The sequence below is a fragment of the Arachis hypogaea genome, chromosome 12 (genome assembly GCF_003086295.3).
Source record: "Arachis hypogaea cultivar Tifrunner chromosome 12, arahy.Tifrunner.gnm2.J5K5, whole genome shotgun sequence".
NCBI lineage: Eukaryota > Viridiplantae > Streptophyta > Magnoliopsida > Fabales > Fabaceae > Arachis > Arachis hypogaea.
Genome location: NC_092047.1, coordinates 78,511,874 through 78,529,222, shown reverse-complemented (window position 1 = coordinate 78,529,222; position 17,349 = coordinate 78,511,874). Strand labels below are relative to the sequence as shown.

General features: G+C 31.1%; 1 protein-coding gene across 1 annotated transcript in view; it reads right to left on the bottom strand.

The window, feature by feature from the left end:
• Positions 1–230: 230 nt before the first annotated feature.
• The window catches only part of LOC112729284 (lupeol synthase), a 42,400-nt gene continuing 25,281 nt past the window's right edge, over positions 231–17,349 (bottom strand). The window contains exons 13-20 of the mRNA XM_072209403.1: positions 16,214–16,312; positions 15,910–15,966; positions 15,763–15,809; positions 8,820–8,963; positions 7,667–7,844; positions 5,773–5,853; positions 1,466–1,549; positions 231–589 (exon numbers count right to left, since the gene is read on the bottom strand). Of these exons, the coding sequence (XP_072065504.1) occupies positions 479–589; positions 1,466–1,549; positions 5,773–5,853; positions 7,667–7,844; positions 8,820–8,963; positions 15,763–15,809; positions 15,910–15,966; positions 16,214–16,312 (801 nt within the window). The 3' untranslated portion in view covers positions 231–478. The remainder of the gene's footprint in view (positions 590–1,465; positions 1,550–5,772; positions 5,854–7,666; positions 7,845–8,819; positions 8,964–15,762; positions 15,810–15,909; positions 15,967–16,213; positions 16,313–17,349) is intronic.

The window sequence follows — 17,349 nt, the reverse complement described above, 5'->3', positions numbered from 1 at the left end:
AACAGTTGTGGGAGCGCATGTTTACACACTCTCTAATTTAAAGTTAATTTTTGTTGAATCTGGACTAACTTAGTTAGATTTAATTGGCAAAATAACTTATATATATAACATAACTAATGAATAAAATATTAAAACACTTCATTTATTAAGTAAACTCATAAATAAATTCTCATTTAATTCTTAAATAGTTATGGTATGGAATTTATTGACTATCTAACATTACTCATGTCTTGATAATATAATGAAAGCATGATAGTTATTAATAAGTTTGATTATTTCAAACATTATCACAAACAACTTGAAACTTCTAGCATTTGCTTGATCTAAATAACTTTTTAGACCAAACAATACGGTTAATTTAAGTACCAACATATCACATAGTAGATAAATTACACATATCAATATTATATAAATTAAACAAAGCAAACATGGCGAATGAAGGACATGAAATATAATAGAGTTGATGTATTATTGGTGTTCAGGCATATAAAACTCGGCGACGATATTCTCCCAAAGCCCATATGGGAAAGATGTTTCGATACGCTGCGTAGTTAAGGATTCCAGTCCTGAAAAATAGTCCTGTTTCCTCCTGTTTTTTTGTTTTATTTTTTTTCATCAAATAAAATACATCTAATGAGTCACGTCCAAGTGTTAACAAAATATATATTTAACAGAATTTCTTTTAGTATATACAGGATATCCAACGAATTGAACACCTCTTTTAATATATTTTTTCTCATCTTTTCTCTTACTTAAATTCAAGTTTAAAACCAATTTGATGGTGGATGATGAAAGTATATCTAAGAGAATTTAGGGATCAATCATACAGTCTATGGTTACAAACAAATTAGCTATTCTTATTGAGATACATATTGAAATACAAAATAATTATATTTTTTGGTGACTATACAAAATGATTATATATTTACATTTTAAGCATATTTAAAAAAAAAACTTTAGAAATAATATATATACGCAGATAATCAAACTTCATAAATAATATAATCAAGTCAAATTTATATTTATTATCAAGATACGAATAAGTATCATAATACAATAATAGATAGCCAATTTTTTGCATTCATAAAAAGCTTGAAATGCTATCGTAAAACAAAATTGATTATTCTACTGCAAAGAATTTGACTATTTTAATAGTTGACCATGTTAAAAAAGTATGTGAAATAATATGCATAAATTATACACAAAAAAATAGTGAATAATTTGGTTGTTGATTTATGCTATTCATGAAGTGTTTTTTTAATGTCAATAATATATCTGTTGAAATGACATAACGTGATAAATTTATTTTGATAACTCTAAAATGTTATTGATACATTTTTTTAATTGGTAATTGAATTTCGTATATTTTCACTCTCAAAAGGGTTTTGGACAACCCTAAACGTCAAATAGATTGCTTGTTAATTAACAATACAATATTAGGTTGGAATTGAAGGAATATTATTACCGGTTGTGGAAAGTCTCCATCTTCCATTTGCGAATTGATTATCAACTTTATTCCACGATGAATGGGTGTTGGATCTATCTCAGCCTTTTTTACAGAAAAAACATTATAATACTCAATAAACACACAAGACACAACACACATTATATATATAAAATTATAAATACACCCGTGCAAACCCACAGACTTTGCATCTATTAATAAACTTATTTCTACTATTTTCATATAAGTTAAGGCTTTTTTTTCTACTTAAGTGTTAGAGATGGTTAACTGCTCTTAGGTCCTGTTTGAGAAGATTCAGTAGTTACTTTTTTAAAATTAATTTCTGACATTTTAAAAAATTATTTGAAGTATTTATCAAAGAGTTAAAAAAATAATTTTTTTTATAATAAAAAGTTGTTTATCACTCCCCCTTTTAAAATAAGTATTTTTGTTATTTTTTATGAAATGATCTTGCCCTTAGTTATCAAAAATGTCCAATTCCATATACCCACCCCAATATTGTCAGACACGCCTTCTCAAAAATAAGATTCAGTTAGTCTTTCAATTTAACCCTCACTCATACCCATTAACCCACTTCTATCTAATTCTTTCTTTTCTCCAACAACCTATTCTTCTTCCTCTCTGCCGTGTCCTAACCAACTTGAATCCATAACCACCGAATCTATTTCAAGTCACACACCCTCCCTTCCTTCCGCAATAGACACTAGTCTACCATCAGCTCTTTATCTCATGTCACCTTCCTCATCACCTGAGCAACCTCGTCCTCGTCATTCCGAACGACCTCACTGACCTCCAGCATATCTCTCTGATTACTTGTGCAATTTCTCACTCACCTCCACAAATCTCTCTCCCATCAAAGTACTGGTATCCTCTATCTTCAGTTATGTATTTTTTTTCTCTTTCATCTTCTCATCATAAGTTTCTTTTATCTCTACATTCTGATGTTGAGCCAAAGTTTTTTAAAGATGTCAATCAACACTCTAATTGGGATAGTATTATGAAAGATGAGATAGAAACTCTTGAGTTGACAAAACTTGGTGTCTTGTTGATTGTCCTGCAGGTGTTAAGTCGGTTGGTTGTAAATGGGTCTATCACATCAAACGCAAGCCTGATGGTTCAGTTGATCGATATAAGGCACGCCTTGTGACTAAAGGATTCACCCAAACTTAAGGTGTTGATTTCTTTAAAACCTTCTCCCTTGTTGTCAAGCCTACCACCATCAAACTAGTTTTGGCATTGGCCTCTTGAAGAATTGGCCTATACATCAGTTGAATGTCAATAATGCTTTCTTACATGAAAATCTTTTTGAAGATGTTCATATGACTCTGCCACCCAAGTTTTACATCTCCTTGACCGAATCAACGTTGCAAGTTGCTGAAGTCATTGTATGGTTTACGACAATCTAGTCATATGTGGTACGACAAACTTTCTCATCTTTTACTATCTCATGGATACCAGCAGACCTTCTACTTATAGTCTATTTGTTAAATTCACTGACGCTCAAATTTCTATCCTTCTAGTCTATGTTGATGACATTATTCTCATTGGTAATTCTATTTCTGAACTTGCTGCCATTAAGTCTACTTGTACCAATACTTCTGAATTAAGGACTTGGGTCCATTAAAATATCTTTTGGGTATTGAGGTTGTTTAATCAGCGAAAAAAATTTGTTTATCTCAGAGAAAATACTGTCTTGATCTTTTAGAGGATTCTAGTTTAGTAAGTGCTAAACTTGTCTATGATTCAATGGACAGTGCTACAAGACTATATCAAGATAATAGTCCCCTGCTATCTGACCCTTTTGTTTATCGCTATTTAGTTGGCCATCTTATCTATCTCACCACTACCCGACTAGACATCATGTATAACACTCAACAATTAAGTCAATTTATGGCATCTCTCACTGACTCTCATCTTCAAACTGCCAAGCGTGTGTTACGATATTTGAAAACTAGTCCCGGTAAAGGGTGTTTTTTTCCAAGAGAATAAAAAATTCAGCTTCTTGGCTTTAGTGACTCTAATTGGGCCAGATGTTCTGACACTCGGCGATCTTTAACATGCTATTGTTTCTTTTTGGGCAACTTTTTAATCTCTTGGAAGACCAAAGAACAAACCGTTACCCGCTCATCCACTGAAGTAGAATATCGTGCACTGACCAATACAACTTGTGAACTTCAATGGATACTAAATGTGTTACAATTTTTACACATCTCTTCTATCCGCCCACCAGTTTTATATTGTGATAATTAGAGTGCACTTCATATTGTTGCTAATCCAATTTTTCATGAACTCACAAAACATTTAGAGGTTGATTGTCACTTGGTTTGACAAAAATCTCAAGTTGGAGTTATGAAACTTCTCCCCATTTTCTTGTCTGGGCAGCTAGCTGATATCTTCACCAAGCCTTTGTCTCCTCAGCCCTTCCATCTTAATCTTAATAAGCTCGGTGTTCTTGACATCTTTCATCCTCCAACTTGTGGGGGCGTATTAAACTACTCTTCCATCTTAGCCCATGACAACAACAAAGAAGTCTCACACCGTCCCATAAATTCAGCCTAATTAAATTAATTTGGTTACATTGCCAACTTATATATTTATCTTTACCTTTGTAAGTTTTACAATCAAGAAATACATAACACAACCTTCTTTATCTTTGCATACTCCTTGGGTACTCTTTAAGTTTTATTATTATGATGGTTCACAAGTTGTGTAAACCATCATTCTTTTTCTTTTAGAAACAAAATATGCTTATCTTTTTTTTAAGTTTATTATGCTTATCTTTCTCTAACAGAATCATCTAGAGATTTTGGTTATTTTAACTATTTTAAAATTTATAATCAGTTTAGTATAAATAGGTAGCATTGTTCTTTATATTAAATACAATAAAAGTTCTTCATCTTTTTTTTATTATTCTTTCATAGTTTTATTTTGGTATCAGAGTCTTGGTATCCTGTTTGAGGAGCATATATAAGCTATCATCTTTCCACTGAGAAATCACCATGCTTCTTTTTCATCCATGTTGTTTACCTTGTTCTTGTTATTGATTTGATACTTTCTCACTGCACCAAATAATCCATCCTTTTCGTCTTATCCTTCTGGGTCCAATAGACCTAAAATTATCACCGTTGGAGCTGCAACAAACCGCCACACGCCTCCTCCTTCCACCAGTTTCGTCTGCGCTTCATTTTTGCAGTTCCTTCTACACTTCCTTCCCGTAGTTCCGTGTTCTATCTACGCTTCCTTCCCAGAGATCCGTCTGCGCTTCCCTCCTGCAGTTTCATTTGCGCCTTCTTTCGTCAGTTTCGTCGATGGTTTTTTCTGGCAATTCCGTCTACGCTTTCTTCCGGCAGTTCCATCTGTATTTTTTCCGGCAATTTCATCTGCATTCTGTTTCAGCAGTACCGTCTGCACTCTTATCACGCTCTACGAACTTTCTGAAGATCACTTTTACCGTGCTCTACGCGCTCTCTAAAGATCGCTGCTTGCTCTCTCTCCCTTAAGCACAATATCTCCTTCTATGTTTCTGCCGCCGGAAGCCCTAGCTCCACTGCACACATCTCCCTCTGTGTCACCGCGCTGCACACATCTTCCTCAATCATTTCATCAGATCTTATCCAAACTGTGGATTATTGACATCTTCCATCCACTAGCTTGTGGGGCGTATTAAACCATCATCCTTTTTCTTCTAAAAACAAAATTTGTTATGCTTATCTTTTTCTAAATTTGTTATGTTTATCTTTCTCTAACAGAATCATCTAGAAAATTTGGTTGTTTTAACTATTTTAAAATTTGTAATCAATTTAGTATAAATAGATAGCATTGTACTCTATATCAAATACAATAAAAATTCTTCATCTTTTATTTTCTTATTCTTTCATAGTTTTATTACATATTCTCTATAAATTAGTAAAAAAATTTATTCTTTATCAAATTCTACTCTTTTATATATATATATATATATATATATATATATATATATATATATATATATATATATTATCTCTAATATTTGTCTTTTTTTTTTTCAAAAATATTTATAACATCACTTTCATTCAATTTTGTCTCTAACAATTTAAATAGAATTAAGATTCAAGGATATATAATTTTGATATAAATTAAAATTTTTAGAGACAAAATCAAATAAAATTAAATGTTAAGAATAATTTTAAAAAAATTTGCAAATGTTAGAAACAAAAGAATACTTTATCGTGTGTATATATATTCGTTTTTTTTTTTTTTGTGAAAATATATATTCTTTTTAATGAGATGATAATTTTATGATGTTTGTTTGAGCTAAAATTACTGACCTGGCCTGCCCCAATAAGGGCCAATAAAGCCCATGAAGTTTGAACTAAATTTGAACGGTTGTCTGGTAAATTTGTATACACCTGTTTCACAATATCAAATTAATATTGTGGCCAACCAATTATTTTTGTATATAGTGTCTGTTAGATGTCAATAACTTATAAAAAAAATTATTCATTTTTTAGTATGATTAGAAAAAAACAAACTCTTAATAAAAGTAAAAATATTAAAAAAATAAAATTATTTATAAAAAAAAAAACAAGCTTTTCTTTAAGGTTTCAATTTTCATCTTTAAAGAAAGAATTTTAGAGTGTATTTAGTTTGTATTTTTATTTTTTATTTTAATTTTTAATATTTTCTATTTTTTAATTTTGTAAAGAAAAAAATAAAAATAGAAAATAAAATTTTATTGTTTTTACTTTTTTCTTTACAAAATTCAAAAAACCAAAAATACTAAAAATAAAAACAAAAAATAAAAACACAAATCAAATGTACTCTTAGCTTTTGCTATAAAAAAATGTTCTAATATAATATAATAGATAGACAAAAGGTATTTTGTTATTTGGTATTTAAACATAACAGATAGATAGATTAATAAATAAAATATTTTTAAATGAGACTTCTAAACGTTAAATTAACTTTACTTTTCAAAAGATTTATAAAAAATATTTTTTTAAAAGAAAAATGTTTTTTAAAAAACTCATCAAACAAGCCTTTTATAGGCAGAATGACATTATCTTCCTAGGTCTTATTTACATAACCCCTCTAATCATCATTTCGTTAAATTCATATTTTAATTTATTTCTTATTTATTAAAACATAAGTCTTTTAAAGTAACTTTAAGCATTCATTTTTGGGTCAAATATTTCAAAATGATACGTTTTAAAATATTCAAAGAAGTGGTTCTAGTTTTTAAAGTCATAAGAAAAAGTTGTTTTCGAATTAAAAAAACCTTTATTAAATTTTAGTGTGTTTGGAAGTTTCTTTAAAGTAAAAATAAAATCATTAGAAAAATATTTTTTTAAAAAAGTTAAACTTTTCATCTTTTTAAAAAGATAATTTTATTATAAAAAAAGATATTTAATATAATAAATAAAAAAATATTTTTATATTGATATACTAAAATATTGATAAAAATTTACTTTTATAAGATATCTGAATATCAAATTATTTTTATATTTTAAGAAAATTTTAAAAAAAAATCTAAAAATATTTAAAAAAAAAACTCAAACAAATAAAAAATAAGTTATCTGATTCATACTTAAATAATTTATGTGTGCTTTTAATTTTTACATATTACCAATAATTTACATTATCAACCAATTAAAAATTTAATATGTTGTTAAACAATCATAAATAACCATCCACTATATATTGCAATAAGCTCTTTATGTTCCGCTTTTCTAAAATTTATTATTTACTAAATATAACTTTAAAATACGAAAGTGGTAATATATAACATTTGAAAATCATCTTTTATTTCAAAACAAGAAAATTATAGTGAAGCGTTAATTTATCTTAAAGTATTAAATTAAATTATCAATTTTTAATTTAATGTAATTACAATAATAGTTATTCATTATTAAGTAGATATGATTACGAATATAAAGGGCGACACTTAAGAAATTTAAGATAAAAGCAATTATAGAAATATGACTTAAAATAATACTATATGATTAACAAAATTTATTATTTTTGTCAATACTTGTTTGACACTCTAAATCTTAAGTATAAAATAAATTTTTAATTCTAAACTCTCAATCTAAATATTATATAAATAAAATATTTATTAATATTGATAAAAAAAATTAGTCTGTTTGTAACATTTTTCAAAAAATTGTTTACATACGGTATTTAACTACCTATGATGCACTATTGAAAACAAAATAAATGTACCTTGTTTACGGATGACAAGTAACTTTCACCCCAGCCACCATTGGGAAGCTGCTTTGACAGCAAAAATTCACACGCTTTGCGCAATGCACGACAGTTTTGGTAGTTCTTTCCACAAGCCATCAGTCCCTCTGCACCCATCCATGCACCTATAGTATAACAAACCCCCCAACAACCGTACCTGTATAATTAAGGGGTTAGCATATAATAACCACATTTGGTTACATCTTGTTTTGTCCTTTATGCCCTTTGAGGAAATGACTTCTTTATTATGACTACCTTTAAGTTTATATATTACTAATTATGGATGATAGTACCCCATTTTATTTTATTTTTTTAAATTCTATGGATTCATAGATTCATAAATTAATGTATTTAGAATGGAAATTATTTATTTCAATTTCATAATAATATTTAGGGTAAAAAAAGTACTGTTATGTTATGATGCCTAATATTTAAAGTGAATTCTATTTAGTTTTTAACATTTTAATCGTTTTATTTTTATCTTAAAATATTTAAAGTGATATCAATATTATTTTACCGTCAAATTTTTTCGCTAATAGTTAACGAAATTGATGTACTACTATTAATAATATTTTTATTAAAGCTACATTTGCTCAATCCCTATTTTACCTTTATCCTCTTAACAAGTTTAAACCTTATTTTTTTATTTCTTTTTATGCTATTAATTTTTTAAAAGAAGTTTGAAGAAGAGGAAAAAAAGAGTAAGAGAATAAGATTTAGACTTATTAAAAAAATAAAAGTAAGAGAGAAAAATAAACAAATATAACTTTAATAAAAATATTATTAATATATAATACATCAATTTTATTAATTATTAATAAAAAAATTGATAATAAAATAATATTAATATTATTTTAAATATTTTAAAATAAAAATAAAATAATTAAAATATTAAAACTAAAATATATAATTATGTTAAATATTAAAGATCAAAACAGTATTTTATTCTAATATTTATCACTGTACAAAAATTTAGTTCAATATAACTATCTCTCTCACACTCCAATGTAATATTTGTTAAGTATTTTTCTATATATTTTTATACTTGAGACAATGTCTAACATAATTACAAATCATTATAATAAAAAGTAGAGACAATAACTTAATAGCAAAAAAGAGAAAGGATAAATACCAGGAGCCATCAGGATTTTGTACGCTTTCCATGTAACGGATTGCTTTGGAAATGGAACGATCAACTTCCCTTCTTCTGTGATTTGGATATAGCTTTCTAAATAGAGCTAAGGCCTGCATTCCTGATCCTGTGCACTCTACATACCTATTTATATATATTGGGGGTTTTGTGTTAAATACAAAAATATTGAGCGTTTTTTGGATTTTATCAGAATATGGGGTAAAGTAAAACTTGATTGAAATTTTTACTTTTCAAAAAATAAATTAAAAATAAAATTGTGAGTAATAATTTTTATTTTTTAAAAATTAACAAAATAAATTCATAAATAGTAATTTGTATGGTTTAAAAATTAAATATTAATTAAAAAGTGAAATCGTAAGTAACTATTTTTACTTTTGAAAATACAAAAATTACAAAAGTAAAATCGTTAGTAACAATTTTCGCAACGCACCATTATTTTTTTAAAAAAATATCATTTTACTGCTATAAAAAAATAATACTAAGTAGGTAGATTGATTATATTTAATTAAATGACATTATTTTTATGTGTCATAAATTATTATATGATCAAAAGTCAATTTTTATGTTTAAATTTTTGTTAATAATTTTTTTAGATATTTTTTAAAAAAAATTTTCATCCTAAACTAACATATATATATGAAATAATACTATATGAACAACATATTTAACAATTAAAACCTAAACTTAACATCAATAACCTCTTAATTTTTATGTTTTATTTTTCAATATTTTAAATTATAGTTGAGTATTAATTTTATCTGTGGATATTCAATTTGGTCCAACCTGTTTAGATAGGATCGACAACTTGACCCGCAGCGAATCAGTTTGAAAGCAGAGCAGGTTAAGTTATTGATAGGATCGGGTGCGAGTTTAAGTCTAACTCTATCCGATTTATTTGTACCCTAATATATTATAATATGTAGTTAAAATTTTATACATGTATAATAAAGTTGATGGAAATTGAATCCACATCTTTTCTATTTTATAATTTTATACATGTATAATTAAGTTGACCGATTAATAAATATTTATGTTATTTGTAATTTTATCATCAATTTCATTATGTTACTTTTAATTTTAACGTGGGCTTAATTTTATTTTCTATTTTATTTGTATTTTATAAAATATGAAATAATTAGATATTGTGTTTGATATAAAAAATGATTGTTACCGATAGGATTGAGTAGGATTCGGGTGAAAAATTTTAGGGTACAGGTACGATTAGTGTTTATACCCTGACCCAAGATACAAGCCAGGCCCAAAGAGCCGAAAGACCCAAATAAGAAGACGACCTGCCCGGAAACCCGACTTCCCTATAGAGGTCGGATTCGACGGATGATTTGTACTTATCCATGTAAGTAACTACTTCCTCAGATCTCTCACTTCTAGTAGAGAGATCTCAACAACCCTAAGATAAAGGGACAGTTATCCACCATCAGAAGTGGAACTACTTCAGTGGTGGTTATTGGCTCATCTCCTATAAATACCCTGACACACTCAGGTACATTTAAGTTCCAATACACTAAAATTTGCTAAGATCCTTGCTGACTTAAGAATCGGAGTATTTTGCAGGTACCACCCCCCTCCCCTCCTCCCCACAATCTTATCGCAAACAACTCAGACGACGGCCACAGGACGTGGGACAAGTTGGAACCCACTCCATTAAGGATTTGGGTCTCACTTACAAGCCCAAAGGCAACCCAGTTTCAAGTAACTCTTGGAATATTGGCACCGTTGCCGAGGATCTGAGATCTAACATTACATGGGGGACAATCAGTATGAAGACAAACGTATAGTGTCTGAATCAGATCAAGAATACCAGGACATGGTCAACAATGACCAAGCAATAGTAATACCTCCTCCAAGAATGGGGAAACCACATGATGAAGGCCCTTCCAGAGACCAACACCAATGGAGAATCCCGCCCGAGGTTCGTCTCCCTAAAGGGGAAGAACAACCTCATAGCGCTGACCTCATGGGATTGCTGCATGGGCATCATGGTTGACTCGAGTAGCTAGAGCAAGAATTAGAGCGATAGCGCGAAGCAGAGAGGAGCCTGAGGAAGGAGATCAAACGGCGAAGAGAGCTGGAGGAGAAGCTCTCAAAGCTAGAATCCAACCTTTGAAACAAGGATTCCCGCACAGCTCGGGAAGATACCCCATTGGGGGAGAAGATCCTTTCATTGAGGACATCATGCGAGCTAGAGTTCCTAGAAACTTTAAAATCCCTGACATGAATCTATACGACGGGATAACCGACCCGAAGTATCACCTCAACAATTTTAAAAGTCAGATGTATTTGGCCGATGCCTCATATGCTACTCACTGTAAGGCCTTCCCGACAACCTTGATAATAGTGGCTATGAAGTGGTTTGATAGCCTGCCACCTAGGTCGGTTACCAGTTTCGATGACCTTACGCACATATTCGTTACACAATTTTTAATCCAGAAAGATAAAGTTAAGCATGCACCTAGCCTACTCGGAGTCAAATAGGAGGTCGGAGAACTCCTGAGAGACTACATGGAGAGATTCAACAAAGCATGCTTGAAAATTCAAGACCTGCCTATTGAGGCAGTACTAATGGGACTAGTCAATGGGCTCCGAAAAGGACCCTTCTCCCAATCTATATCAAAAAGACATCCGACTTTCCTAAACGTTGTATAAGAGCGAGCTGAAAAGTAAATCAATATGAAAGAAAATGCCAGGCTACCAGAGTCGAGTTGGCGACTTGGGCACCCTCACCAGCCAAAAAAAGAGATAGGGAGCCCAAGAAGAAAGAAGAAGTCAGATTTGAGAAACCCAGAAGGTACCACAATTATACTCCATTACAAGTTTCTCTCATGGATGTTTAGAGAAAAATTTATCACACTGAGAAGCTCCCTCCCCTGCGTCCAATTAAAAACTAAAAGGGCAAGTATTGTGAGTACCACAAGCTGTATGGTCACTCAACAAATGATTGTTATGACCTAAACTATGTGATAGAAAAACTGACTAGGGAAGGTCGGATGGATAAATATCTCAAGGAAAGGTCAGACAATCATGGAACAAGAAAAAGAGATGATGAATATGCCGGATGAAGAGGTCAACCCCACAGACTCCGAAACGAGATATCCACATGATAGTAAGAGGATTTGTCAAAGGAGGACTAACCAAGTCATCTCGGAAGAGGCATTTGAAGGAGGTATACCAAGTCGGGAAAGATAGCCCCAACCTCCTTATAATATCTTTCACAGAAGAAGACGCACAAGGAATTGTGCCCGGGCATGATGACCCAGTAGTCATCACCATGATACTAGCCAATGCCCACCTACATAGGACCTTGGTAGATCAGGCAAACTCAGTAGACATACTTTTCAAGCCGGCATTCGACAAGTTAGGGCTAGAGAAAAAAGAGCTAAATTCTACCCGGATACTCTTTTCGGGCTAGGAGATACTCCAATCAAACCCTTGGGGTTCATTTCCCTACATACCACCTTTAGAAAAGGGCTAAGATCAAGAACCCTAAGCATGGACTACATTATTGTGGATGTAGCTTCAGCCTACAATGCCCTAATCAATAGAACAATTCTAAATCGGTTGGGAGCCGTGGTCTCTACTCCTCACTTCTGTATGAAGTTTCCAACAGAGGACGGAATTACCACCATTAAGGGAGACCAAAAGCTGGCGAGGAAATGTTACAATGAAAGCTTGACTTTACGAGAAAAGGGCAAAGAAGTCAATACAAATGAACTTAGAGGAGTTCGAGTAAAGGAAGAACTACGGCCACAGCCTGAAGGAAGGACGGAGGTAGTCCAGATCGCAAAAGAGGTCGAAAAGGACACTAACATAGGAGCCAATATGAGAACGGAGTTAAAAAATGACCTCATAAAACTCCTTAACGAGAATTCCGATCTCTTTGCTTGGAAGGCTGCCGACATGCCCGGAATACACTCCGAACTCATGACACACAAGCTAGCAGTCTATCCCGGGTTCCGACCGGTCCAATAAAGAAGATGAAAGCTCAGACCAGAATGAGCTCAGGTGGTCGAAGAACAAGTATAAGCTTTGTTAGAGGCCGGATTCATCAGGAAAGTCAAATATCCGACATGACTATCGAACGTAGTGTTGGTAAAAAAGCAAAACAGGAAGTGAAGAATGTGTGTTGACTACACCGACCTCAACAAAGCATGTCCAAAGGACCCCTACCCACTTCCCAATATAGATGCTTTAGTGGATTCCAGCTCGGGATACTAGTACCTATCATCCATGGATTGCCTACTCGGGATACAATTAAATCCCGATGTATAAGTTGGATCAAGAAAAAACATCCTTCATCGCACCTAAAGCGAATTACTGTTACGTGGTTATGCCATTTGGATTAAAAAATGCAGGCGCCACATATCAAAGGCTGATGAACAAGATTTTTGCACCCCACCTTAGAATCCTAATGGAAGTGTAAGTGGACGACATGTTGGTAAAGACCAAGGAGGAGGCAAATCTCCTGACCGACCTCTCACAAGTCTTCAGTACTATAAAAAGGCATGGGATGAGACTAAATCTCGCAAAATGCACATTTGTAGTAGAGGCAAAAAAATTTTTGGGATTTATGCTCACACAGAGGGCAATTGAGGCTAACCTCGATAAGTGTAGAGCAATCCTAGAAATGAGGAGTCCGACCTACATAAAAGAAGTCCAACAGTTGAATGGCCGACTTGCAGCTTTGTCTAGATTTCTGGCAAGATCGGCCTTAAAATCCTTGCCACTTTTTTCTCTACAAAGAAAAGGGTACCAATTTGAATGGACCCCTGAATGTGAAGAAGCTTTTCAAGAATTCAAGAAGTTCTTGAGTCAGCCACCAGTCCTTACCCGGCCTAAAGGGTAAAGGACCTCATACTGTACCTAGCTGTTACTGAGAAAACAGTAGCGTCGGCACTAGTTCGAGAAGATGAGGTCGGATAGTATCCAGTTTATTTCACCAGCAAAGTCTTACAAGGACCCGAGTTGAGGTATCAAAAGATAGAAAAATTTGCATATGCTTTAATTCTGGCATCCAGGAGACTCTAACCTTATTTTCAGGCTCACATCATAAGAGTCCAAACGAACCAACCCATGAAGCAAATCCTCCAGAAAATAGACATTACAGGTTGAATGGTTCAATGGGCTATAGAATTATCCGAGTTCGACTTGAGATATGAAACTCAGACAGCAATTAAAGCCCAATGCCTTACCGACTTCCTGGCAGAATACACCGGCAACAAGAACGAAGCCTCTACGACCTGGAGCCTTTATGTAGACGGATCCTCTAATAAAGTCGGAAACGGCGCTGGCATCATCTTAGTGAGTGAAGAAGGGACTCAAATAGAAGTCTCCCTGAAATTTGAATTCCCTGCTTCCAACAACCAGGCCGAATATAAAGCCTTAATCACAGGCTTGAAACTCGCCAAAGAAGTCGGTGCGACCAAAGTAATAGTCTTCAGTGACTCCCAAATAGTAACTTATCAAATCAATAGAGTACCGGGCAAAGGATCCTAATATGAAAAGGTACTTGGAAAAAATACTTGAGCATCTTAGGCAATTTCTTGAAACCAAGGTCAGGCACATAACTCGGAAACTCAACAGCAGAACCGATGCCCTCTCTAAGTTAGCAAGTACCAAATAGAGCCGAAAGGCCCAAATAAGAAGACGACCTACTCGGAAACCCGACCTCCCTATAAAGGTCGGATTCGACAAATGATTTGTACTTATCCATGTAAGTAACTATTTCCCCGGATCTCTCACTTCTAGAAGAGAGATCTCAACAACCCTAACATAAAGGGACAGTTATCCAACATCAGAAGTGAAACTACTTCAGCGGTGGTTATTGGCTCATCTCCTATAGATACCCTGACACACTCAGGTACATTTAAGTTCCAATACACTAAAACCTGCTAAGACCCTTGTTGACTTAAGCATCGGAGTATTTTGCAGGTACAACCCCCCATCTTCACACAAACAACTTGGACAACGGCCACAGGACGTGGGACAAGTCGAAACCCGCTCTATTGAGGATTTGGACCTCACTTACAAGCCCAAGGGTAACCCAGTTTCAGGTATTTTTAACCCACAAATAAGGTAGATTAAGGTTGAACATTTTTAACTTGCAGGTAGAATAAGGTTGAGTTTTAGAGAGATTTAAACCTACATATAGGATTATGGTAAAGTCTAAACCCTACTATATCCTATCTATTACTAGTCTTATGTGTCAATGTCATCAGTTGATCATATTATGTCAAGAAATCATTGTTTCACTGCTTATCTTTCTAATCTATATTTTCATTTCTCTTCTTTCAAATATTTATTAAATATAATTTAGAGAGAATATTAATGTTATGATTAAAAGTTAAAATCAATATTCAATTGTTAAGAAAAATTAATTTTGAGTTAATTTTATAACTATCAATATATTTTTTTTATGGTAATATCTAATTATATTTTTTATACATAGAGAAAAAAATATTATTTTTAAATAGCAAGTTTAAAAATTAATTATTTCTATTTGTGCAGCAGACTTAACACCTAATCAAAGTATAGAAGTTAAATCGTTTCAAATTTTAGATAACGAATATTAGAATTAATTATTAGTAATAAATCAAACTCTTTCACAAGAAAATAATAACTAAAAATCTTATTATTTAATTTTTTATCTACGGATATCCTGGTTTTCTTAGCCAACGAAGACTTTTATCTTCTATGATCCTTTTGTAAAAATAGTTTAATTCTATAATTTTTTTGTGTCATAATCTATAATGTCAGAACAAAACCGACATAATTTTAAAAGATTTATATTTCCGTAATATAATTACGGATATATATATATATATATATATATATATATATATATATATATATATATATATATATATATATATATATATATGAAGAAAAAATATATAAATAATCATACTCTGACTCAATGAGACATTTTTCGAAGATTTCAGTTGGATTGAATTTCTGCAATAAAAATGTGAGTTTCTCAATTAGGAATAATTTAGGAAAATATCCTTAGTTAATTAATTGATCATGTAGTCGAATGCATCCTAGTTTTGTTTACCTCTACCCAATGATATGTTCTTCGAGGCTCCCAAACACAAAAACCACCATTCTTGCTCTGTAGTTGAAATTAACAGATATATCAAAATTGCATCTAATAATTACGAGTCTAACTATTAAATAGGTTTTTCTGTAACCTGAACCAATAACAAAACCCTTTAACAAGTTTAAGTATTAGCAAAACTTATACAATAATGGTCAAATCAAATTATATCAAGATTAAGAACAAAAAATAATTTAATTTAGAATCTAAACATGAAACATGAAACATGAAACATGAAACATGGAATAGAAAAAAAACATACTTGCAGGGAAAGAAGAATATTCACAGCATCGTAGAATCTTCTTGAGTCCATCTTTTCTCCAACTAGATTACTTGGCATCATCGACAACAGAAGTGCAGCCTGTTTAATTTTAGTAGCAACCAAATATCAAAGTTGGATAGCAAAAAGTAAAAAGGAGCCACATACATGTGTCATGTGTGAGTGTGACATATATATATACTGCAACAAAAATTATTTTTAATGATAAATTTTGTGGCAATAACAAAATGATTTTTATATGGAGAATTCTATATGACTATACGGTGATTATATAAATATTATTAAAATTATAGTTACTTTTTTTATTTTAATAATATTTTTTGAAAAATAAATGTTTAATAACAATAAAAAAATTATTTTAATTTTAGTAATTATTTTTTAAAATATTATAGTCACCATAACATAATTATTTTAGAATAATTCTCTTTATATATCTTATTTAATTTATTTATTTTTGCAACAATTCTACTAAAAAGGTTTTTATCAATTATTGTTAATTGTCGCTAAAATTTTTAATGACAAAATATAAAACTGCTTATGTCTAATTGTTAATAAATATATTAATCGTTATTTTTATTGTTGCTAAAACCAAAATAAATAACCACTAAAATTAATTTTTTCTAATACTAATATATATACATGAAAATAACAAAAAGTGACATAATAAAAAGTGGGAACCTCATTGCCATATATATATATATATATATATGAATTGGAAATAGTTAATCAACTAATATATATGTTGATTAACTATCCTTAAGTTTATCTTCGCATATATTTAAGATCTATTTGATAAACAAAATAGTAAAAGAATTTTTTTTAAATAAACAAAAATGAATAAAAAATAGAAGGGTAGAGAACTATTGAATCACTTAAAAAAAATTAAGCAATTTTGACGGCCACTGAAAATAATTATTTTGACAAAATGTTTTACTGTTAGAAAATGATTTAAGAATATTTACTACTATTAAAAGAAAAATATTTACACTATTAGAAAAAAATATTTACTACTGTTAAAAAATGATTTAAGAATATTTTGACAGACACTTAACTTTAAATAAATTCTTTACACCATTAAAAAAAGAAATCGTTTTTAGTGTTTATTCATTTTGTTTTTG